At 32.1% G+C, this 26421-nt stretch overlaps 3 protein-coding genes across 3 annotated transcripts in view; all 3 read left to right on the forward strand.

Moving 5' to 3' along the window:
• The window catches only part of LOC124369480 (Down syndrome cell adhesion molecule-like protein Dscam2), a 222320-nt gene extending 217666 nt beyond the window's left edge, over nt 1-4654 (forward strand). The window contains exon 14 of the mRNA XM_046827492.1: nt 4578-4654. Coding sequence (XP_046683448.1) covers nt 4578-4654 — 77 coding nt within the window. The remainder of the gene's footprint in view (nt 1-4577) is intronic.
• A 718-nt stretch (nt 4655-5372) lies between these two features.
• LOC124369215 (Down syndrome cell adhesion molecule-like protein Dscam2) lies at nt 5373-17183 on the forward strand. The gene is made up of 3 exons (XM_046827056.1): nt 5373-5477; nt 11501-11668; nt 16688-17183. The coding sequence occupies exons 1-3, from the start codon at nt 5387-5389 to the stop codon at nt 17101-17103; spliced, it is 675 nt and encodes a 224-aa protein (XP_046683012.1). The 5' UTR covers nt 5373-5386; the 3' UTR covers nt 17104-17183.
• Nucleotides 17184-22444: 5261 nt separating this feature from the next.
• The window catches only part of LOC124369216 (Down syndrome cell adhesion molecule-like protein Dscam2), a 39063-nt gene continuing 35086 nt past the window's right edge, over nt 22445-26421 (forward strand). The window contains exons 1-3 of the mRNA XM_046827058.1: nt 22445-23015; nt 23132-23293; nt 26224-26371. The gene's annotated coding sequence lies outside the window, so the exon portion shown is untranslated. The remainder of the gene's footprint in view (nt 23016-23131; nt 23294-26223; nt 26372-26421) is intronic.

Consider the following 26421-nt stretch of genomic DNA (forward strand, 5'->3'; position numbering starts at 1 on the left):
TATCTGAGAATCATTGGACTAAACATTTGCAGTTATATTCATTGATAAACCTAGCACTAATCTAGATGTGTGGAATTTTCTAGGAGTATAGTAATGCACCCATTTCCTACTCTGTTTTACCTTTATTTTTTACAATATCTCTGGATTTGAATTAACTTTTGCATTAATGCAATATCTCAAATTTTATCTTCCAACATAATCTTCTGATATTAAATGTTGTTATGTCCAAAATTATCTTACTTGCCAGTATATCATAACTTTATAAACTTTACAATATACAGCATTATTTAGTACTAGCTATGTTTCACTTAGTTAAAATTAAAATTTTAATTTCCACTGCTAAACATTCCTATATTGAACAAAAATGAAGTTAAAACGATCATCTGTCCTCATTAGACTATTTAAATGTAAATGTAACTATTGTAATTAATAATCCCGTAATAGGACTTAAAATGCAGCTAATTATATCATTTTGTCAGTGCTTTACTACTGCGTATCTGCACAGTATAAATAATATAACCAACGGGAAAATTACGAATCAAAAATAGCAGAACACTGCAGTGTGTTTCATGGCGGGCTTCGTAGACAGGACCGCGTATCTGCCTTTCGGTACGTTGTGGGACTTGTGCCAACAGCTGTCGTATGTGCCGGTAACTGTACAATGTGGTCAATTAATTTCAAACTTAAAATAACAATTATGATGGGATAAAACAGTAGTATAATAATTAATTCTTTATGTCTAATAAAAATTTGTATTGACATTTTTAAGGCTTTATCTAGTAAAACATCCAGGTACTGAGAAACGCTGTAAACAAAGCATTTATAATGGAATTGAAAAAACTAATCAAAATAAAATATTTAAAAAAATCCTAGCTAATTTTGAATTATCTGAGAGGTAAAATGTTTTCACTCTAATGAAATCATCTTCAACCACATTGATGAATCTAATATTTTTTGCATCACTATGCATCAAGCATAATTAAATATGATTTTTTTACTACCAATTGTGCGATTCACACCTAGCCGAAGGACTAATCAACGAATAAAATATGTGTAAATACTAGAGGAGGCTGCTTTGACAATTCTTTACTGCTGAGGCTTTCATGTGATTCTAAGGCATTGAGATCGATAAAGCGAGACCATACAATACCACTCAGCAAGATCAATACAATGAGGAAAAAGCTGATTGTAATTTTGTAAGTGTTTATTTTCATTTCGAACCGCAGGACCAGTCGTAAGTATATGGGTTGTATCTATACATTTCTTACTTACAATACAACCTAGAATTCTGTAACATAATTTTAAGTGTGAAAAATAATACTAACAAGCAAGCAGTACTAACAAAGTGCGTGGATTATATAAGTATTTGCAGAACACTATATTAATACTTATTTTAATGTGAGTGACTTAGATTCTGTCAGATTGTAGCTGAGCAGTTTATAATATCTAAAGTAAATAAAACATTTTAAAAGCTTATCAATTATATTCTGCTTGATAGGAAAGTTTTAACCTAAGATCAAAATGAATACAGAAAGTTGTTGGCAAATGTTATATTATTTTAGTATTATATTTGAGTTAAATTTTTACAGTTCATGGAAAGTGCGTGTAGATCCGCTGCAAATTCGAAAAGTATTGTGTAAATTAGTTAACATATGCAGGCGGATTGTACAATAAGAATCTGTCACAAAATGTGGTACATCAGTTAAAACTGAACCTATGTTATCTGGACTTATTGAGTTGCAGGGCTAATCGCAAGCGGGTGGCAGAAGCCCTAATTAAAACTGACATAACGTGTTGTACAAGCGTGAACTCTGGTCTTTCCGATATATTGAGATAACTGTACATAACTTCCAGTTTATTTATAGATACAATTATACTGTAAAATTCTTCATGATATGCCGTTCTTTCAAAACTGCTTACTAATAAATTATAAAAGTGGTTTTCCACGCTTCTGCCCATGATCTTATTACATAAAACCAATATTTTAATGTAAAATTTGCATTTCTGCCGTAAGTTTAATTCGGTAGCAGTACGCTATAATTTAAATTTCACTTTTTTGTATTCAAAATCAGCTCTCATACAGTACTGAAATCTGCGCTCTATATTATAAGGTGTAATGTATTTATCTGAAATTATATATACAACCTTTACAACAGTTTTGTATAATATATTCGCCAATACCAATACCAGGTAATGACATTTGGAAGGAGGAAAACACGTCTAAACTAACGCAATGGAAAGGCAAATCTCTTAAATGTAAATATCAACATCCATTCACTTTAAATTGTAATTTTCAGCCAACCTACAATTATTACCTGTAATAGGGTAAAGTATTTGCAAGTAATTTAAACATTCCTTAATTAATTCTGTTGAAAAGTAGTGAGAGTGATATAAAATTGGTTAAATCTTCTTATCAAATAAAGGTTCAGTTTCTTAACTAAAAACCGACGTTTTAAAAAAGTGACCAATGCCTCTTAGAAGAGAATATAGTGTTGGAACTAATATGGATAGCTAAGTAACACCAAGAATGTTCTGTCTCTGCTGTCGAGCAAGAGTAGCACGAGTCACACTCACAAGCTTCTCTAGATAAAAATCCCTTCCAATTGGTCACATTACGAGAAAATTGCAGAATGAAGAATTTTATTTGCAAGAAACTCAAACAATTCCCAAACACTTATAGACTATATATCGTTGGGTTCCAATCTTAATAGAATATAACGTCTAAACAAATAATTTCTAATTTCAAGAAAAAAAGTTGAACGTCAGTACTTATGCCGTCAGTGCTTGTGATCGTACAATCGGAAAGTACAATTAGACAAAATATAAAACATTTACAAAATGGCAATGTAAACATTATATATGTGTTATTGTATACATGTATACAATCAGCAGTATCCGCAGTAACCTAAAATAGTACAAACATACATCATAACACTAATTTATAACATAAAACGTCATAGTAAGCTATTATTTTATTACTAATAATTACAATATATTATATTTACCAAAACCAGTATTTTACACGTAATTTTGTATGTTTTGCACGGAAAAAGTTTTCGATTCACGCCACGAAACTTCACGCACGTTTGTTTTTCACATGTTTTCAAAGTAGAACGACAGCTTTAAAGAAACGTAAACAAACTTTCGTATTAACATCTGATTTAAACCAACATTAATGCCATTACTGAAACAACCAACTGACAACAACTATACAATGAGAGTGGTGTCTGTAATCAGCAGTCACGGAGCGTATATATTATTATTATTGGGTTCACAGAGAGTAAATATCTGTTTATTTATTTTTTCGAGCTGATAATTGTAATGGAAGATAAATTAATACAATTATTCTGATTCATCCACAAAACCAAATAAAAAAAGTTGTGTGAAAGCTCTGAAAACAGCGAAGCAGAATTTGTAATTTAAAAAATGGAGAAAACAGAGGTAAGTAAGAAAGAAAATACGACTGATTAAGTGAAGAAAGCAAAGCAAAAATAATTGGCTAAACTACGAACTTTAAAGACAACGTTGGTAAAGATACAGAGAAAATAAAAGAGCAGATCGTTTGAACATTGTTAACATTCCTCAACCAAAGGAAAAAGAATTGGCCAAATTACGTAAAATGAGATATTTAGAGAGGCAAAATCCTAGAACAGGATAAATTTAAATTTTCATCTTTTGCACGTTCAAAAGAACCTTCAAGGCAACGTTCGCAAATATATAGAGACGATGAAACAGCAGATCGTTTGAACAATGTTGATATTCCTACAAATAATAAAAAACCATCTGTTAATATCCAATCAAAAGTTGAAAATCAAAACATGCAGGCCCATCCTGATTAACTTTTCCATTATTGCAAAGTAAAAACACTGGCGCACTTAACATAAAATCACATATTTCTTTAAAATATTTTGATTCAACAATATATTTTATTCGCGTGGTCAGTCACGTGACTACCTTACTTTTTTCGATCTCTTCAGACGAACATGGCTCCAGATTCCAATAGTAAAGACTATAACAGTACCATATTCCAGATGCTGGATTAAGCATCTTAGTAAAGTTGCGTGTGAAAGCTTTAAACAAAATAAGGGAACTGTAAGTTTTATTTATAGGTACTTCTTAAAAGCAAACAATTTCAAAAGTTATTTTGAGTGAAAAACTGATGAAATGGAATGTTTATCAAAATAAACTTCTATTACTGCACCATGTACGTTGTATAGAGAACAGAACATAACAACGTTGTGGTATCTGAATATAATAACCACCGATTATGTATTTTAGGACTTCGCATGGATGTGGAAGCCTTCCCAAATCGTCCTTAGTTACGCCCGTATGGGGAAGGTATCGGCAGTTGCAAGGGAATCAGTGGTGATACTAGAAGCGGACTAGAGATTGGTTTTTGACTTAAATATAGTGGATGAGGCATACATGATCAGGAATGTTACAAGTTTCCCTTAGGTCCTCCCGATGGGGAGATATCTGCAGTTGCAGGAGAATCACTAGTGATTTGTGAAGCGGACTAGAGATTGGTTGTTTACTTACATATAGTGATGAGGTATACATGATGAGGAATGTTGCAGGTCCCCCTCAGGTCCGCCCGATGGGAGAGATATCGGCAGTTGCAGGAGAATCACTAGTGATTCGTGAAGCGGACTAGAGATTGGTTGTTGACTTACATATAGTGATGAGGTATACATGATGAGGAATGTTGCAGGTCTCCCTCAGGTCCGCCCGATGGGAGAGATATTGCCAGTTGCAGGAGAATCACTAGTGATTCGTGAAGCGGACTAGAGATTGGATGTTGACTTGCATATAGTGATGAAGTATACATGATGAGGAATGTTGCAGGTCCCCCTCAGGTCCGCCCGATGGGAGAGATATCGGCAGTTGCAGGAGAATCACTAGTGATTCGTAAAGCGGGCTAGAGATTGGTTGTTGACTTACATATAGTGATGAGGAATGTTGCAGGTCTCCCTCAGGTCCGCCCGATGGGAGAGATATCTGCAGTTGCAGGAGAATCACTAGTGGTTCGTGAAGCGGACTAGAGATTGGTTGTTGACTTACATATAGTGATGAGGTATAAATGATGAGGAATGTTGCAGGTCCCCCTCAGGTCCGCCCGATGGGGAGATATCTGCAGTTGCAGGAGAATCACTAGTGATTCGTGAAGGAGACTAGAGATTGGATGTTGACTTGCATATAGTGATGAGGCATACATGATGAGGAATGTTGCAGGTCCCCCTCAGGTCTGCCCGATGGGAGAGATATCGGTACTTGCAGCAGAATCACTAGTGATTCGTGAAGTGGATTATAGATTGGATGTTGACTTGCATATAGTGATGAGGCATACATGATGAGGAATGTTGCAGGTCTCCCTCAGGTCCGCCCGATGGGGGAGGTATCAGCAGTTGCAGGAGAATCACTGGTGATTGCGTGCCCTGTGGCAGGATACCCGATTCATACGATCAAGTGGTTCAGAGGTATGTTCATATTTCTTTTTTTAAGTTTTTTTATCTTATAAAACACCTGTTTCATACTTTTTACACAAATTAGCAAAAAATCTAATAAAAAATAAGTTTATTTTTCTACATTTTCAGTAATAAGACATACATTCCTGAAGCACGGAAGGCTGTTTTTATATGCAATTTTAATGCAATCATACATAGGAAGAATAAATGTATGTTTGGAAGCAAATTACTATCACGACTGTCTCCAGCAACAAAACAATTCTGAACAAAAATATTTTGTGTTTCTGAATAGCCTATTATGTTCCTAATTTGTTTTAGTTTGCAACTATACAGAGTGTATTCACTTTCTACTATTTAAAAAAATAGCAGACATTATTTCCAGTCTTTGCAGAACATTATACGGCTATTTTAACTGCTCCTTTTGTAAAACAACCATCTCACGCCTACATTGGGAGGGCGGGCTGTGGAAAGTGTCATGGAAATGTTAATTACAAGGTTAGCTCAATAAGAATATAATTTGAAGATATATTATTATCAGAATATAATGATACTTACAACACTTCTTAATCTTTATTCATAAAAATGGCAGCTTGTACGGTTTTCTTCTAGCATTAAGCCAATTCAACATAATGTGTTAGCAGTCTCCACTGATTCTCCAAATGATTACATAGTCGACACCTAGGTAGTAGTGAGTCTTAAGATTTGCAAGTGTTCCTGAATTGACCATATTCCATAATAAAGGAAATGACCTGTATCATAAGTCTTTATCAACTACTTGGTGAAGTGATTGTTAGTGCCTCTATTGAGTTTTTTGACAAATTAGTGCCCAGAGAAACTGTTTCAACGATGACAGGGCTTATCTATGAACCATTTCCTAATATTTTGGTAGACAGTTGATCTGCTTATCTCAGAAGCCGGTTCATGTCAAAAAAGTACGTTTTTGAGCCATTTATCGCTAATTTGTCAGCGATTCCATTGCCATTAAAACCGGCATGTCCAAGAACCCAGCTGAGATTTACGGAATTACAACTAGCTAGACAGGGTACAGTCTTAAAGCATTCCCATACCAGACTTGAAACAATTGCTGGAATGTTAAGGGACTTACGAGCGGTCTAGTTATCATATAGTATCAATATCTGCTTATTGAAATAATTCTTACATAATCCCATATTTGCGCAATCTATAACAGAGTATATGTCAGTGTGAAAGACTTGTACAATGCTTTACCAAACTTTCGCCGAGAACTGTTGAGGAAGATGAACTGCACACCCCATGTCCAGATCTACCCTCCATCAAGGAGTCATCTGTGTGCTAAACAAAATCTAACTTTATCTTATTTTCTTGATCTAAATCTATTCAATTATTCCTTCTCCATTCCCCTCGGATCCGATTCTTACTACAAGTGGCTTGCTAAATACAAACCCTTTTGCCATACTGTCGTATGTTATATGTAATATTGAGCTTTAGCAATAGTTCACTGGCCTGTACTAATCGAGCTTGCTTTCAAATGGCCCTCAGTGTTCATTCGATACGCGGATTTAAATGCTTACACCAAGACTTGTAGGGCAAGTCTTGCGATCGCACAGTATAACCGACGGGCCATGTGCGGTTTTATGCCCCAGTTCGTGCCAAGCGTGTGTGGGAGCCTTGAGAGCCGATTTTTCCTAGTTTAAGGGCTTAATCTAATAATCATAGTAATTTGATCTCGTCATCTGAAAATAAATGGGAAAATTAATCGGAATATATTCTTAAGCCCCTATGTACATTATCCAACAGTTAACGCAACAATATGATCGCATTAAATCACTATAACTTATTCCCATTCTCTACGTACTAGGTCAAATTACTTCCCTGGCTATCAAAAAATCGTAGTAAACATAACCCCCTAATTTGGATAGCATTCTTATGAGCCTAGAAGCACTGAAGGCGAAACCTTTTACAAGTGAAAAATAAGCAATACAAATTAGAGCTATTCAATCCTATTAGTTTTATTTACAGATATCAAACATATAATACAAGCACAAACTTAAAAACTAACGAATGTGTAAATATTTAAACGTTAGGCCTACAGTAATATAGAGAATAAATTTATTTAATTTACTTATTAATAGGCTGCTAATAAATTACCATGAATTAGTGTAACATTAGTTTTACCGCATCATTAAATCATCTGCAAACACAAAATTAGTATTGTTTAATTATAGAGGCCTCGTATTACAAAATGCCGTTCTCTACTCTGATAAATAGTCAGATTAAATCCGAGTCATTAATTGCATTATCATAGAACCTTTTCAATATTGAACAAAATTTCCTTGTCTACTTAAATAAATTGATCGTTATAACGTTTGGTGGTCATAATAAACTTTATGATACGGTTGCTGCGATTTCATATTACACTGATTTCATAATACTACTTCCTGCATGCTTAACAACTTTACGGATACTTTAGTTATGATATGTTGTAAGTGAGACCTGTACAGTGTACACAATTTCTCATAGAAGTACCAATGAATAAACGGCATTACTCGCGGAAAAACAAGTTGTTAATACTCGCGTTTGACAGTTTTAATAAATTGCAATTGGAATTTAAAATCTCAGTCATAAAAAAAATTGTACAGAAATTAAATTATATATTTATCCAGTTGAACTGATGATCAGTCGAAGTGATAGTGATTTTCGCTCCATAAGAATAATTTTCATTGGCAAAAATGTTTACGAATTTATGTTTTATACGTAGAATTATGAGATGTTTCGTTTTAAACGATATGACTTATACACAATCCTACGCTTTTAAAATTTGTTTTATCAGTTATTCAGAAAAACTCAGTATTTTTCCATTCATTGTTAAAATATTTAAAAACTGTTAAATGATTTATAAAACATTTTTAGTGAGAATTAATCACCACTAAAGTAAGGGATATCCCGTAATTTTACGACAAAGCAATAAGGCCGTTAAAGTGTTTAAAGTATGAAATATTCTATAGAGTTATATTTAAGGTCGTTTCACAACAGCTGGCTCTTGTTAATAACTACCATGTGTATAATTATTTTAACACCTAAAAAAATAACATTGTGAGTGATAAAAATGTAAATACAGATGACACGGTTCTATAGAAAAAACTTAAAATGTAATAACACAAATCTGTCAATTTCTCGGTAACAAATTAAACTGTTCAACGGTTTAAAGATTTCGCGGCGAGTTGGAGAGTGGAATTCGTGTGTTTATCAGTTAAACAAATTGTACAGAAATTAAATATTAATAAAAATTATTGCCATTTTAAGAAGGTGCCAATGTTTGTTAGGAAAGCGAGAAACTGATCGCATGCGAGCACCTGTGCTCACTTAATCTAATGTTTACACCCAAGTGGAAGTAAGTAGCCTCCTCCTCTCTCATTCTGCCAATCCAGAGACCTTGTACGGATTAGCGAACAAATTGATTGGACATATTGTGATTGACGCAACACAGTTTAATAAACAATTTTCAGAATTTTCTTATTAATTAATTTCCAACTGTATAAAAATTATCTCTAGTAATGTATGTGCTTCGAAACAATATTTTTTATGAAATTCTTAAACGGGTTTTTACTGAAATTTATTATGAGAAATTAATTTACGACCCCGTCATTTTTTGTATGATTAATACTGATGATTGTAAGAAAACGAACAGTAAATGAAATTAAACGCTAACAAAAACAAAAAAATTAAACTAAAATTAAAAAAATACAGTACTTTAACTGCCACTACTTTAGAATTCTTATGTGATATTGTTAATAATCTGCAAAGCCGGATGTTTATATTTAAAATATTGCTTGTAATCCTAGATGGATATCGTATTGATGAAACTGATATACTTCACTCTTTAACGTGTTTTAGTCAGTTAGTAAGATTAATAAGTTATATTTTTTAGGTTCATAAATATTTTTTAATTAAGGTTATTATGCATATGAAAAACACAATAACAAATCATTGAAATATAGGAAAAGTTGTCAAAATGGTGATGATTTACTTGTAAAAATACATTTTTTCTCCATCTTAAAATCAATGGACATAAGATAAAACTTTAAATTAATTACTTTATTAGCCTTTAATTTGATAAGCATCAAGTCAAAGGTTACCAATTTAAAATTTATAATTAAAGAATTTTTTTTACTTTTTCAATGTGTTGAACTGTTTTAAATTTGGAAACTGGAAAATAAGTGTCTTAATTTATATTTGGTATGCAGCTTAAATAATAAAAGGAAGTGTCATTAGGAGTTTTATATAACATTTTTTTTCTCCACAATGTACAAAGTAGTACACAATTAGTTTCGGAAAATGTTTTGGTACACACTTTACAAACGGCTATTCTTAATTTAAACATTTTTTTCCAAATAATTTAAAATAAAACCCTCTCCCATGTCTCTAAAACTGTATTCCTGGTAATGTAATAAACTTCAAAATATTTTTTCTGAATTCAACAATATGGGGTTACAGTTTAAACAGTTTCTACTTCAACACGTTTAGATGATACAAGTCTTTTACCCTATATTTGGTATAAAATTAACAAAAACAAAAGGAAGTGTCATTAGGAGTTTTATATAACATTTTTATTTCTCTACAATGTACGAAGTAGTTGTAAAAAGTGAGAAATTAGTTTTGGAAAATGTTTACATTTACACACTTACACACACTTTACATCCGGCTATTTTTAATTTAAATAGTTTTTCACAATAATATTGGTTTGGGAACCTGTAAAATAAGGTGAAACACAACCTACGCTTGGATTTTAAAATTTGTGTATTTAAAAAGTTGTGTCAAAAGCCCGCTCCCATGTCTCCAGTACTGTAGCTTGGGCATGTAACTAACTTTAAAATAGTTTTCCTGAATTTAACAATTTGGAGTTACAGTTTACAGGTTCTATTTCAACACGTTTTTAAGATATAGGTAGTGGCACAGGTCATATGAAACACCTCATGTTTGCATATCTAGTAGTAGAGTACCGGTCTGTTTATTATTTGTTCTTAAAGAATCGTTTCTCAAGGAAGGTTTAAATTACATTAACTTTGTAGTATATATAGTTACATTCCATACTAAAATTAAATTTAATACTAAGTTATTATTGCAGGTTTCAAGATAGCTTCAATTTTAAGTTTTAATTTCCAATTCACAAAAATCAAGCAACTACTAATATTTACTAAATCTGTAAAACAATTATAATTGAAACGGAAATAACAGAATCATTGGATATGTATTCATCAGTATAAATAAGAAAATATATTTGTATGCTCTAATGTAGCAGAATTTAAGTTAACACTTTAAATTTGCTTTATTCCTTCTCTTGTGGAAGCAATATATGTATCAGTATTGTCGATCAGAAACACAATAAGAGAATACAGGTGATACTACTAGCAATAATTTCTTTTTATTTCTACTTAACAATTTCCCAAAGTGTTGGTTGACATTATTATTGCTCTATTTAGCTAGTCGTATATGCAAATACAACTTAAATTCTAATAATTTAACTCTCTGTATAACTATAAGAATTTTGTAATCCGAAACATAGCACTAAGGCCAAACTGTCACGGCACTGTAGCCTGGTATATTACAAGTTACTGTGGGATGCTTTGGCCGGCAACACCCTCATAAATATTCATCTACCTCGATGTGCAATGAACAGACGAAATGATCAATACTGGCCCTATATACCACTAAGATGCTATATACAACTAACTGTCTAGAACAGGTGGACTTTTACATTCCTCATATAAAATCGATTATCAATTATTCCTATTATTTCATCTTTACTTCAAAATAATATGCCTGGTGTATTATTGCTATAAGCTTCGTAAAGACAGTTTAGTACATTAAATGTATTAAAATTGGCAAGTTTCATTAATTCTCACCATTTGTTAATGGTGAATAACAACTTACAGAATGGATGACATTATTTATACTGTTTTGTGTTTTATATAAATCAAATTTATTGGATTTATGTAAATTAAAGTAGTACATTTATAAGAGAGGCATGTGAGAATTTGACACTGGTTATGTTGCAGGAGATCGAGTGCTTCCCTTGAACAGAAGACAGTTAGTGTTCCCGAACGGTACTCTAATAGTGGATAAAGTTCAAGCAGGTGCGGATGGGGACGGAGGGGCTTACCGTTGTACAGCAGCGGATAAGCTTGGCCGATCAGCCAGTGGCACCGTCCATGTCAAAGTTATGGGTGAGTCTGATGTTGCCAAAAATGCTACTGGACTTGTAACAATTTTTCCGCTGATATTCACTTTAATAAACCAACTATGTAATAGTAATTCCTATACTATGTTTTTACTAATGTCTATAATACTTTTATAAATAATAAGTAAATACCTGTTTGGGGTTCTGACAACTTTACAGAAATTCATCTACAATAAAAACTTAATTTAGAACAAAACCTCACTTTTTGTTAACAAAGTCAATTATATATAAGAATAATTATTTCAATAACATACTTTATCAGATATCCATAACTTTGCTCGAGCTAACATTAGTGTTGCATAAAAGTGAAATTCATACGTTAATGAGTAAAATAAATATTATATTTAGAAAGAAAAACAATTAAAAACCTAGAATGAATATAAATGTATTCTTAATTATATCAACATTTTATACTCTCAAACAAGCAATGTTGGAGTCCCATTGAGTTTATTCCAAAAATATAAAACACAAAGAAATGATCCTTTTCTATGTGAAAATCAGTCCTACAAGGAAAGATTTTCAAGGTTTTAGAAAACTCAAATTAATGGATTTTAGATCTGATATATCAATAATCTTTAAAACAGATAGACAACATTGTGAAATGTAGTACATTAATGAATAATGTTATGCTGTTTTATTACCATTATTCTTAGAAGTAACGTAAGTATAAAGGCATATGAAAATCGTACGAGTAGTTGGGGATGTTTTAAACAAACGCGTATTATAGTTTTGATTTATGAACTTTTTTATCTATGAGTGACCGACTGAATATATTCGGGAAATGAGTAAAATCCAATTGATGATTTAGCAGAATTAATTTATGGAACATATTTCTCACCAATATTATATTTAAAATTAAATGTGACATGTACAGTTATAATAAGTTATAGTACTTTTATAATTTTGTATTTTAATCGTGTTTATTATATGGGAGTTTATTGGTCATATATGAGTGATATGATCGCTATTCAAAAATCAATGCAATGTTTAATAATGTACCTTTTAGTACCGGTGTTAATATTATCATATTATTCCTAGTGAGGAAAGTGTTACAATACCGTTTTATAGTATTGATTGATTGCTTCATTGTTTCATTATAAATGTTTATTGTAAGGATAGGTGTATAAATTGGTCTGAGTTTACGTTATAGTGACTCAATTATTCCTCTCATAATTATGATTTTAACTAAATGCCATCAGTTTTATGGATAATAAAAATATCAAATTTTCCAGGTATGCAGAGAATATTCTATTATTAAGCGTGCAAAATACGAAACTTTAACGTTTTTATGGCATACGTAATAACATTTTAATGACTTATTAGTTGTAACAAAAGTTATAAAGAGTTGTTCATCATTAATTGTATTCTATTCTAAGAGCAAACACACGAAGAGTAACCATTCGAACACAAAGTTAATCCTAAAAATATGTATTACTAATTAGTTGTAACAAAAGTACAGGAAGAGTTGTTGAACTTTAATTGTAGTCTGTACTAAGATCATTCACACAAAGAGTACACAAAGCTACAGCCTATACAATTTTAATTACTAATTAGTTGTAACAAAGGCACAGGAATAGTTGTTGAACCTTAATTGTAGTCTACACTAAGAGCAATCACACGAAGAGTAAACCATTCCTACACAAAGCTATATCCACTGGCGTGATAGAAGCAAATTTCCACTTGCCTTTGAAAACCCACTCCGGTAACAAGTTAGCTAACAAAACAAATTGTATTAATTAGTTTGGATCCGAGTTAAAGCTTCTATATTTTGCCTCAAAATCAAATCAATGTTTTAAAAATAGACTCTCTATTGCACAATCAATAAAGGTAATTAGTAAGACCTCGTGATAGGACAATAAGTTTGATAATATATTAGATATATTCAAATATGAATACTAGACATAACTAGTTTATATTTTACTGGATGAAAATAGAATATATGAATAGATACACACTATCACACGCAACCAAAATACTACTGTGTATTACAAATTATTACTGTCAATACTAAGCACAATACATAAACATTTACGTTTTGTAGACATAAATATAATTTTAGATTATAGACCATAACCTATACATACAGTAATGTATTCCCATAGTGGGGCATTTATGAAGTTACAAACAAGGGATTATTACTGCGTTATTTTGACTAGCACATATAGAAATAAAACAACGTTATTATACTTGAACATTCACAATTCTCTGAATCAGTAAAATTTATTTTAATACTATTCAATCCCTTGTTGAATTTTGGCAATCAATTCAATTAACAAGAATGAATAAAGTAAAATATGAAATTATTAAGTAAGATAGGTAAACATACGTCATTATTTGCAAACATAAGTCAGCGTGGCAGAATGGCAGCCTGATTCTTCCTCTCCACAACGAGACCGGTTTGAGTTCAGTACGTTAAGAACTGTCGATGTGACAATACGTTTCGTGAAAAATGTCAATCCAATCCCGCTAAGTGCGAAATACGCGGCATCATCCGTTATCCTGTTAGAGGAAAAACTCTGGTTTAGGTTTATAATGAGTTAAAAACTGCATATGGTGATAAATTTATGATCGTACGAGTGTGTCCTAGTGGTATAGTGATTTGAAAAACGGTACGTCTGTGCATGATGATCAGAGCAGCGGAAGTTGGACTGATTCTGTTAAAAATTGAAAATACGCTCAGTAACAATCACAGATTGAGTGTGGATTAACTTTCTGTGATATTTCCGCAAACCTCCTGATATATGTTACACGAAACCATCACAGACACCCTCAGGTATCGGAAAATGTCCGCAAGGTGGTCTCAAAGCAGTTAACAAACCTACACAAGTTGACACGAGTGGATATAGTTTTTGAGACGCTACAAACTCATAGAGATACATTTCCATTAATTGGAATTATGCAGTTTCGTCGAATTATAAACCTCAACTAGAGTGTTTTCCTTCTGAAATTGATACCTAGTGATACCTCTTATGTTGCTCTTGACGGGAGGTTAGATTCACATTGTCACACAACTTATTGTCGCATCGACAGTTCTTTGCGAGAGGGGAGGAATGAGGCCACGACAGTATAGCCAACATCAAAAAATCCTTTTGGCCGTGAGAGCCTCAGTACACTTACTTTCTGGTTATGCCTCTTATATACATTTACAGTTAGTAGCATCTCCAACTAATTACACACTTTTTTCCTTGTTATATGATTTCATGTAAGCATGAGGATGACTCAAATATATGCCTGCCTTGTAATTTTAATAGAGAAAAGAAACTAGTAGGCAAGCTATAACATTTTTGTTGTTGGTGGCATTCAAGCAGACCCTATCTACTCCCCTACATTATTGGTTTACTCTCGGCCTCACCTCAGTTTTACATTTTTAAGAATGAAATGAGACGTCGTCATTTTCTTGTTTAGCGTTATATGCCAACAACCCAGTGCCAAGCTATTAGTGTGTGAGGGACATGTTTACACGCAGGACAAAATAATGTGTTTTTGCAGTCTTGGAAGAGTTTATACAGGTGTCTCATAACTATCTGGACATAAGGTATATCACATTTTCTTCAGGTTAAGACAAACACATTTCACCATACGAACATGAGTGTCCTTTAACTAAATAAGTTAGTTTTTTATTTTTATTTCTATATGTGTTTTTGTAAGAAAATAATAATTTAAAAAGTTAGAAATGTAATCATAACAAAGTAAACTCGAATATTTATGGTAAAAAGGCTAAATACTGAAAACATATTATACTATTATGTTTAATATTTTTTAAATGGCGGCCACTAAAACTCTTTAACTTTGAATGTCTAAAACCCAACAATTTTACTCAAACATTGTTCACACGGTATAATATTATCAGCTTATCACCCTCTATAATATGTTAAGCCACATATCCATGAAAAATCAAGCCTTCTCTAGACATGGTTCAATGTCAAGTTAAGTTAAATAAGAGGTGATTGGCTACCTTGAAGTTTTGGAAGTTTAATCACCGGCATAGCCGTGAATGTTGCAGACGCGGTGATGATTTTATTGACTAGTTTCCAATGATCATCTTCAATAGTAATAATGATGGAGTTCTTTAATTTAGCTAAACATTGTTTGTACTAGCTTGGTAAATTTGTTAACATGTAGTCACCCTCTTCTCAAATATTTTGTGTTCACCTCGTTTATACGTAGTTTTATAGAACTTCAGCCACAAATTAAATAATTACGTTTTTAAGTTTGTGTGATCCTCGTATACTTCAAGCTTATTATCAAACTCCCTATTTTATTTGTCTCAGTATAAAATATGTTAACTTTAACATTACATATCCTTTTTATTTTTATAAATATTAAATTTTTATTGTGGGAAGCCTATCATTTATATGTTTGCCAATTATTGTAAACTTGTTAGAAAACCCTTTGCTTGTACACTCTATATTATACCAACTATGCATATACCTTACACTGTCAATAATTATTATACATCAGTATATTTAGTTTTTTTGTGTTGATAAATATATTTTCCACTTGTGTATTATATGTTATGATTATTTTTCAGTACCTCCTAAGATAACACCTTTCAGCTTTCGGTCTGACCTTCTACTGGGAGAGAGAGTGGGAGTGCAGTGTGTGATCAGCAAAGGCGACCCTCCATTAACCATCCAATGGCAGAAGGACGGCCTAGAGCTGACGGTGGCAACGTCTGGCGACGGCGGCCCCAGCGGTGGCAGTATTATAGTGAGGGACCTGGATGATTTTACCAGTATTCTGAGCATCGGAGCTTTGGCCCGGCATCACGGAGGAAACTACACTTGTCTGGCCAGCAATTCCGTTGCTCGTGCTCATCACACGGCCAGCCTCTCCGTCAACGGTACTCGTCTTTGTATAATCTCTCTTCAGGACCAACGCTACCGGATGTCCGTATCCCTATTCCTCACCCTCCGTATCCCGGTAACACTGACACACTGATGCCGATTCCGGTAAACCGTTGGTCCTGCCTGTTCTCTGTGTAGAGGTAGATTTTTTGTTCCAGTGCCTCCGGCAATCACGCCTTTCTCCTTCGGGGAGCTCTCTCTGGGAGAGAGGGTTCGAGTCACTTGTAGCGTTAAGAGAGGAGACCCTCCAGTCACCATAAACTGGTTCAAGGACTCCCATCCCCTAGACTCGGAGAGCTTTCCTGACTCCGACCTTACAATTATCAGAGACCTGGAGGATTTCTCCAGTGTACTCGCGATACCACACGTTGACTCTAGACATAGCGGCAACTACACGTGTATGGCCAGCAACCCGGCGAAGCGAGCTCTGTATACAGCCACACTTCTCGTGACCGGTAAACACCCAACAGCCTCCACTTGTCCAGCTTGTACAGCCCAGCTTAGCTTATTGCACTTTCCATCAGTCACCAATAGATATATAAAGCAAACTTATATAAATCTTGTAACTTATTAATTACGGTCTAATTTATATCAGAACTTAACTACAAATAAATGGATACTAAGTATACTTTACTTTTGCTGTGAGTAATAATTTAATTCACACAAAAATAGTATTACGTTTAATTATTGAAATATATTATTAATGTTTTAAACTGTAATCTTTTAAATTTTGAGTGTTGCTGTAAAATATCAATGTTTAATATGCTAAAGTTCAAATGAGTTTTATTAATTGTCTAAACAGTCAATTAATTCTTATTTTACAAATTGTATTTTATTTGTTATGATAGAACCAAAAAGAAACACATTACCCGTCTCATGATTATGTTTTAAGTATATTTACTTAAGACAAATTACTACCGGAAAGGTGGAAAATAAATTTCATTGTAATATGTAAAGAAAAATTCCTAAACAAATATTTCAATGCTGTAATACTGATGAAATAAAATTGTTATTTAAACATTGTTATTGCTTCTAGCTCTATCTCTAAAAATTGTAGTAGGTTACGATCAGAAATATAACGTTAGTCAGGATAGGGAGAGGTGGAATGGCTGTCAGGGTTGTATATTGCAGTTGTTGTAGTGTCCTAGCATGGTACTTGTACGCTTGGAGCTGTGCTGTCGCCGCCTTGGTTGACTCGCGGTTGACAATTGGTTGGTACATTTCTTCATCCTATCTTCAGCATCAGGTAACTGCTTCTCTTCGCATTTGCTTTCTATATTCTCTCTTTCCTCTTCACTTACCACTCCCCGAACACTAGCACCAGGTAAAACTTTTATTGCCTCCAGCTGAGTAAATCTAAAATGTTTCGAACCTGAAAAGAATTACGGTTCGTCAAAATTTCAAAGTATTTGTCGTTCAAACAAAATATAAAACATAGGTATAGTTAGTCACCCTATTGTACACATTATATATCACACTAACGAGTTTACATTTAAGTCAAAGGAAATCATTCGGTTATGACGTCTGTGTTGAATAGAACAGTAATAACACGTTTTTATTGCTCTAAAAGACAATAATAACCATGCTTTTAAAAGTTTAGGCATTTTAATTAACTATTCCTTAGTTGACATCATTGAATATATCGTTTGCTTGTAAACAGGTAGTTCATACCACCCGTATCTTTGACATAAAAACAGCTTTTCCTACTAAATTATTCTCGTGCAATTTGTTCTTTATCGTAAGTATTCTTATTTCTACATAACTGCCCAGAGGTATAAAAACTATTAAAATTCCATAGAAACAATCCTTCACTAAATTTGGACTCTTGATATGAATTTATATCTTGTAAATTCTAAACCTTAAGAATGCGTTATGTCGTAAAGTGTAATACTTGAATAATACTAAATCCGAAATTATGTTATTCTTTCACAAAATTCAATATAAACATAGATTTCTCCAATTGATGAAGCAAAAATATATGAAAAAACTAGCTTGTTTCAAAAACATAAAAAGTTAGTTTTGCTGGACTCGTGTCTAAACTTTTTCTTTACTTCATCAAGCAAAGAAATCGAAATGAATGGGCACTACCAGAAGATTGTTTACAACCATGTTTGTGAGAAGATTAATCTTTCTTTATCACTAAAGCTTTTTGTACATTAAAATATTCTGCAAAAACCTCTATTTGAATTTTTCTACTTATATAAATCTATAATTAGGCTATTGGTGGCCTGTGCAAAGCGGTTATAAATATCACTATCAAATTATTTAAAAAATATTTTATGAAATATTACAATATGGTAAAGAATGAAACGGTAAACTGTTTCTTTATGATCTTATATTAAAGCTGGATGTATTTTCGTAATTTAATTCTTTCTGTACTACATATTATACAATGCAATTGTAATTATATGATTTTAAATCAATTTTTAACTGGTTTTAAATTCTGCTATTAAATTTTACGAATATATTATTAAGCTTATAGACAAACATTGCACTTGAACTGGTCATGACTTGGCTTATTAACTAAAACTCTAATTATGAAATAATTATTTTACTTAAAAGGATTGACGTTTATAACTATAAAAGACTATCGTAACTTATTAACTTATTATGAGATTTCTAGTCTACTGATGCAATTTTCTATGCCATTATTACAAATGTAAGCTAAAAAGATTTCGTAATAGTTTTAAAAATTTTAACAGTATATTATTACTATATTATAATATCATGACTAAATTAAACACAGCAGACTTTTAAAAGTGTCATAGTGAGGACAATTGTTTTGGAAACATGTCACTTGTTTTTGTCGTACAAAACTATTTCAAAAAACCTAAATTACCTTTGTGTAATCTGGAGATGCAGTTTTAGAGTTTAGGTTATTAAAAAATTGAACTGTCCTAAGATATCTATAATGGGAGATATATTAGTATCTCTATTCGTTGGAATCAGTATAATGCATAGAAAGGATTTGCACGTGTGACCTGGTCTCGCTTTCATTTGCGCTTTTTCTACTAGAAGCGATGGCTTTACATTTAGCTCATGTTTGCTTCTCAACTACATAATATAAGCTCTAGTATTACGAATATTTTACATATGAGGGCTGCAAACTTTCATGACAATCGGTGCTAATAACTGATATATTATCTTTATAGCTTTGGATTTTCAAATTGAGTTATTGTTTTATGGTGTGGTTTGATAAAATGTTAGTTGAAGTGTTGAGCAAACTGTAATAAACCAGTTCAGTTATAAAAACCTTATTAGATTCAGAATATACAAACCTTTTGGCAGAAAGCCAATATTTCACTTGCAACTATTCGGTGTGCAGAAATAGATTGTGGTAACACAAAAGTTTCTATTCATCGAGTTTGCATATATATTACAAAATGCTATTCAACATTTATATTAGTTTTGTTTAAACTACATTTCTTTTAATATTTCACTAATTGTTACTATTGTTATTCAGAGTATACTAACATTAAATTTAAAATAGACGAAACACAAATACTTTTAAAAACCATTTAGACATTCCCACCAAAATATTTGTTGCGTAGTGAAAAATTTGTTTTGTTTCCTCAACTTTCATTGTGTTTTAAATGAGAAGCAACAAGCACCACAGAGAGTACACATTTTCATTTCAGTTTAATTTATTCATTCGCCTCCAAACCAAGACGCTCCCCGGGGTGGGTGAAACAGCCCTAACAACCACTCGGTTTAGTCCTTAGGACCAATAGTAACATTTTACCCTCAAAATATTACAAAACCTTTATACCCAAAGTATTTTACATGTTTTTCCCAAAAATATTATTTTACACTTATTACATTAAATTTTATAGACCTGGAGAGTTAGTAAAGGATAAAATGTTTGATAATTATGAATACAAATTCTGTATTACTCAAACAGAGTAAGTTTTAGTAAAAGCCGTGAACTATGGTTGTATATTGAAGCATAGTATATAATTTATAATCAGGTAATAATGAACATTACATTCTATATATTTGTATAATATACAGAACAAACTGAGAGTATTCGGTACGTTTAAAAGTTAAACACTTTTATAATTGTTTTAAAAGATTATATATAATATCAATTTGAAGGTATATGATAAATCCAGGAGATGACGTAAGAAGATGCCATTTAGACAACCTAAAAATGGGTTTATAAATTTGTTTCTTATAAAAATAATTTTTGTGATAAACGTAATGCGTTCCATTGTGGAAGCCTAAGGCAAGCGAATATGTTCAACGATTAAAAGAATAATTTCGACTCGATATTCTTTTCCCTCAACCCATAAATTTAATTCATAATTTTTATTCCTGGTAAACTTGTTACGTATGAACTCATTTAACCATTGTTTACCTGAACACATTTACAGTAATATGCTATGTGTATGCTGACATTTTACCACCCCTACGGAAAAAATTTTATTAGAAAAAACCATAGTGACGCAGTTTTTTTATTTAACCAAATAACATTTATTTTGTGTATCCCTTTCTTCGAGGCGTGGATTTACGCATACTAACTGCAGTATACTTTACGAGGTTATCTTACTATTACAGTTAGAAGTAATTGTAATTATTACTTCTGTCAAACTCATTGTAACATTTTCTATTAAGAAATTCATTTTAATACATAATTTTAAATTAGCTTTATTTGCTTTATAACATAAAAATAAATCTCCATCAAATATATGTTTATATATATTCAACGATTTTACATATTCCTTGGTATTTATGCTTTATGGTATTTATTATTTACCAGATATATTTAAGAACACTAAGTTACGACCGTATCCTATAAAAATGTTTATCAAAAAGCTTTCTCAATGCATCTATCATCTTCTCTTGAATGTTTGATGGCCCTGTGTGCGTGTGAGCTGTTACCGCCTGCTCCGCGTTCACTCAAGACAGTTCTGCGCGCAGGCACAGTTTTGTTCGCTGTCATTTCCAGTGGCTCTTAGTTTCACTGGCTTGTTTTTCTTGTGTGTACGTATGAGTGTTTGATATTTGACTGATTGAGAGCCACTGTTTACTTTCAGATGTTACTGCTCCAATCAGACAGAAGCAGCCAAATTTGTTTTTGTTATTCTTCATTAAATAAGTCTTATGTTATGTTTATACCTTTTCCTACTTGTTAAAACACAAACAACAAGACAAGACTGTTGGACTGTTTTAAACTTTCATATAGTACTATATGTTTGTTTTGTGGAATTTGCTCTGGTATTTTTAAGCTATGTATTTTAAAATTAATTTTAGCTATAAACATTTAAACTGTGTTATTATGATTGTTGAATACCAGTGTGGTAAGACTATGGTATAGACAAGCGTAATGGCAGTTTACTTCAGAAAAACAAACCATTCGCAAAAAAAATTATTTGAGCAAAAACAAGAGTATAAGTATACATAAAGTTTTGGTTTTTAAACTTTGTACTATGTATTAAATAAATCAAACCATTTTCTTTTGTGATTTAGAAAATATTTACTCAAAAATTAAATTACGATGAATATAACCGATATTTTCATCTATCGTCAGTGAATTTTTCATTACAAATTAATTGCATATCCAAATCCTCCATTCCGTTCAAAATTGTACTAAATTATGTTTTGGATACCATAACGTAACCTTTAATTTTTGTTTAAAACAAATTTATATTTTGCCCTTTGTACATTCATCATAGTCCTCTCATTATAAACTATTGAAAGTCATTAAAACCGCTATTAAAAATTATAAATTAGTATTTAAATAAGATAGTTAACCTAGATGTTTATGTTTTGGAATATAACTGACTCCTCTTTGGATGTCCTGTGGTGGGAGTAAATTATCAATCAATCAAAAATGGCTTTTTGTGTTATACAGTAACATTCACACTTATTCTTTATTAATTAAGACATTCAAAAAGTATCAAACCGATCCGGAATTAAATTTTAGTACACAATGTTAAACATTTGTGACAGTAAGGCTCTAAGACTATATAAATTAATTCATGTTTAGAGAGGATGCTTTCCATTAAAACCCGTCACAAATTATACAGTAGCTTATTATTTTACGCAATTGCAAAAACGTAAATAAAGTTAGAAAACCCAATGTTTACTGATACCTGAAAAATCGAACTATAAAGGAAATTCTTCACTACGTCTTTAAAGACGTTTGTGTTTCACAATTGACAAAATCCTATTCGAGGTTTAAATTGAAGGAATGGATTTTGTAGCACTGTACCTCAAATGTATGACATATCAGAATGATTTATTGAAAACTGAAAATGGTACTGTATGATGCGTGACGTACATAAATAAGTTAACTTTACGAAATGTCACTTAGATGCAGATATCGAATCTAGGTATTTGTGTGAACTGACACTGCTGTTACAGTACCCCCTACGTGGGTTGTTGAACCCCAGAACAAGGCAGCTAAACTGGGGCAACCAGCCATTCTTGACTGCAAGGTAGAGGGCTTCCCACAGCCCACCGTCTTGTGGAAGAAAGTATCTGGTAAGATTTGTATCAACTTATCACGTATATTGATTTACTCCAATGTTAATTCATATAAAACAAAATTACATACCATCGTTTTATATACATTCGGATCAAATGATATTGTGTTTCAGGAGAAGTGTTGGGTCACTATCGAGACATTTCTACTGGAGTGCTAGCGAACGGATCTCTCTTGATAGAAAGTGTAAGACAGGAAGACCAGGGACAGTATCTTTGTGAAGCTAGCAATGGTATTGGTGAGGGTCTCAGCTCAGTCGTCACTCTCACAGTTAACGGTAAGTACCAGTAAATATGAGTACATCATGCAATAACCGAACATCAGCTTGTAAGACAAGTATCATACCTATTGCTGACAACATACAAGAAAATTTATAGCTATATGTATATTTTTATAGGTAAAAATCATAAAATAATGTTAGCATTTGTATTTTACATCAATATATTTTAGAAGTATTGACACCCTTGCTGTAAGATATTCATATTTGTATTTTTTTGGAACAAAAGTCTATTACTTAAGTACTAGGAAATACAAATATCTGATTGTATTTGTTATGTGTGTTTTTTTAAAGTTAAACTTAATAGACGAATATAAAATTATACACATTAGTTTCACAGCTAACAAAGTTTATAAACGTACTCAAAATTTAGCAATTTTAATGAAACACTTTACTTTATTTAAAGTTTTTTCCGATGATGGAAGCATTTCGATGAGGAAAAAGGATTATTTAAAATCACTCAATAATTTTCTAATAATGTTATACATATCGTAGTATGTTTATTATGATTCCAGGTACACAAATACGTATACAAAATACAGTATTTTCCTCTTCATTTATACTGTTGAATACCCAGTAATGTTGCAGGAAAGGTCATAGTTTAAATTTATTTTGTGATAATAAGCAATTCAGAGAACTCAGACTCGTACTGCAATTAATACAATTTTTCTCTAATATATTTCATTTTTGACTAAATTATTAACTTTCGCAAAATAATTTAATTAAACTGTTTCAGGCATCTATACGATTCAAATATAAACTCAAATGGCAAATATTCGAAATAAAATTTAAAAATTATATCAAAAACAAATTGTACCCAATTAATTTATTATTTTCTAAAAGTATTTCAAAACATAATTCCTCCATAAATTAAATAATACTTCTCAAAATAGTGCAAGAGTCTATTCAATCGGAAAAGGTCTAGTATTTTAATGCACTTTAATAAAGGTGTTCGTCAAAGCCAAGGCTACTTCTAAAAGCCTCAAATTATTCATTTATAAGAGTTACTAAACATCAATTAAACAATGTTTGTAAAATTTCCTAACCTATATTTTACTATTACAAAAATAATCATCAAATTATATTAATAATAATAAAATGTTATACAGGATTAATTAAAGATCTGGAGACTCTCAGTTAACTTTTAGTGTGTTGTAATAGAAAACCCAACTATGTTCATTGTAAACAAGTGAATTCGATCACTTTAACAGCTCATCACTTTAACCGCATCACTAGCACTGTTACACATTCTTCCTCCGTCAACTCCATAATTAGGGACAAACAACAGATGTTATTCTGCTGAATGCTGGCAAGAAATATCAAGTAGTTAAGAAAATATCCATCAACTGATGACTTGAAGACAGTATGAGTTTGAACTGGCCAGAGTCCACTTGAAGATTGAAGTTGAGTTTTCGACATTCCCAAGAATAATTTTTTTATTTTACTGTTCAGTTTCTTTTACTAAGACCTTCTAAAAAGGATTTTGTAGTTAAAAACTTTGAGCTGCACTACAAATTTATAATTTTTGTGCTTACGGGCGTATTGAGCTATGCATATAAAAAGTAAATTGGTATGCCTTACAAATACAATATGAGTTTATTGTTCCTACTACAATACAATAAAAAAAGTTATATAAGTTCCTCCATACTACCAAAAACACCACTGGACTACTGTTTTTGTTTGGGACAGTAGTTCTGTACACCAAATAAAAACATTTTAAAACTAATTATTTAGGCAATTTATGTATACAGTTACAACCCTTTACAGCCGTTTTAAAATTGAGAAATCATAAAAAACGTTGAAGTGTTATTAAATTCTGTTATAAATAGCTTGAACGAGCTGAGATCGTAGTCTGCTATTAGGTTTTATTGAGCGGCCATCAGCTCAACAGTTAATTTTACTTGTTAATTAACTGCAGTGCAAAAGAAATATACTAACAGATTACAAACAACTTAGTTCAATCAAAAGTACTACACCGTGTACAGTATGTGTCATTGAACAATTATAAAAGGCTAAATTTTTGGTTACCGGCGTCACAACTTAGTGAACGGAACTGCTGGAGTCGATCACGCAATCTATTAACTGTGTCCTTGCCTTAGGATGGACTTCTGTGTTTTCTACTCCTTGTAAACGACACTAATTCGTGTATTTAATGTACCAATTATGTATTCTTCGTAATTCCACTTGCATTTACATCTACGTCACAGATATAGTCCATTTAGAGGATGTAATTGGAGCTTTGGTGAATTTCTTCAATGATTATTACGTTTCTACCCGTCTCACTTCCTTTCACAGCATTTTTTGGCATAAGGTGAACAAAGAAGCGTGTTTCATTTATATACCTATAAATACCTTAATAATGGATTAAAACAGTACTCTTCCAAGGATCAATTTTATTATTAAAAATGTTTATTTCAGGTAAGCAAAGTTTTATTAAAATGGGTGTATCTTTCAAGGACAATTTGTGGTTATTTTAAATTGACGGTTCACAGGTGGATATTATCTAGGATGATCGTAGTTGATCATTAAATATATTGCTCTAAAATGTATTGCCTTATTTTACAAGCAATATCTTGAATTCATGAATATTCAATCAATGAATATCTTCATACACACAAGAAAACATATTGGCAAATATTATGGTCTCCTAAGTTGAGATGTCACCACCCCTATCTGAAAATATAATCTACGTCATCTATAGCCTACAACACTTCTATGGAGGGAGTATAACATAGTCGAACATAACATGCGAATATTATTAATATTTTTTTATATTCCAAGATACGAAAGAAGTGTGTACAAATATTATTGTAGTTCAGTATAGAAAAATTAAATACTTGAATGTTATCTCAATGAACTTTTAAACAGTTCAATAGAGTAAAGGTAACGATTTTATGGAGCTTATACAATAGGTAATTGTATTTTTTCAGCTCCTGTCCACTTCAAGGTGCGGTCAAAGAAGGAACTTGTACGAAGAGGAGGGATCGCTGCCCTCCAGTGCACAGCCCATGGGGATCTGCCCATCACATTATCATGGCGCAAGGAGGGCAGCTTCATAGACTTAGGGGGAAGGATCAGGTATCCATCACATTCAAATGTTCATACAAACAAGAGGGTACTTCATTTCT

Source organism: Homalodisca vitripennis, chromosome X, assembly GCF_021130785.1.
Source record: "Homalodisca vitripennis isolate AUS2020 chromosome X, UT_GWSS_2.1, whole genome shotgun sequence".
Taxonomy (NCBI): domain Eukaryota; kingdom Metazoa; phylum Arthropoda; class Insecta; order Hemiptera; family Cicadellidae; genus Homalodisca; species Homalodisca vitripennis.

Bases quoted from the DNA above. Each gene is read 5' to 3' on its own strand.
- LOC124369215 (XM_046827056.1), top strand. From the start codon at position 5,387: ATGGGGGAGGTATCAGCAGTTGCAGGAGAATCACTGGTGATTGCGTGC. The intron at 5,478-11,500 runs GTATGTTCATAT...GTTATGTTGCAG, and splicing joins TACGATCAAGTGGTTCAGAG to GAGATCGAGTGCTTCCCTTG. The intron at 11,669-16,687 runs GTGAGTCTGATG...TTTTTGTTCCAG, and splicing joins CGTCCATGTCAAAGTTATGG to TGCCTCCGGCAATCACGCCT.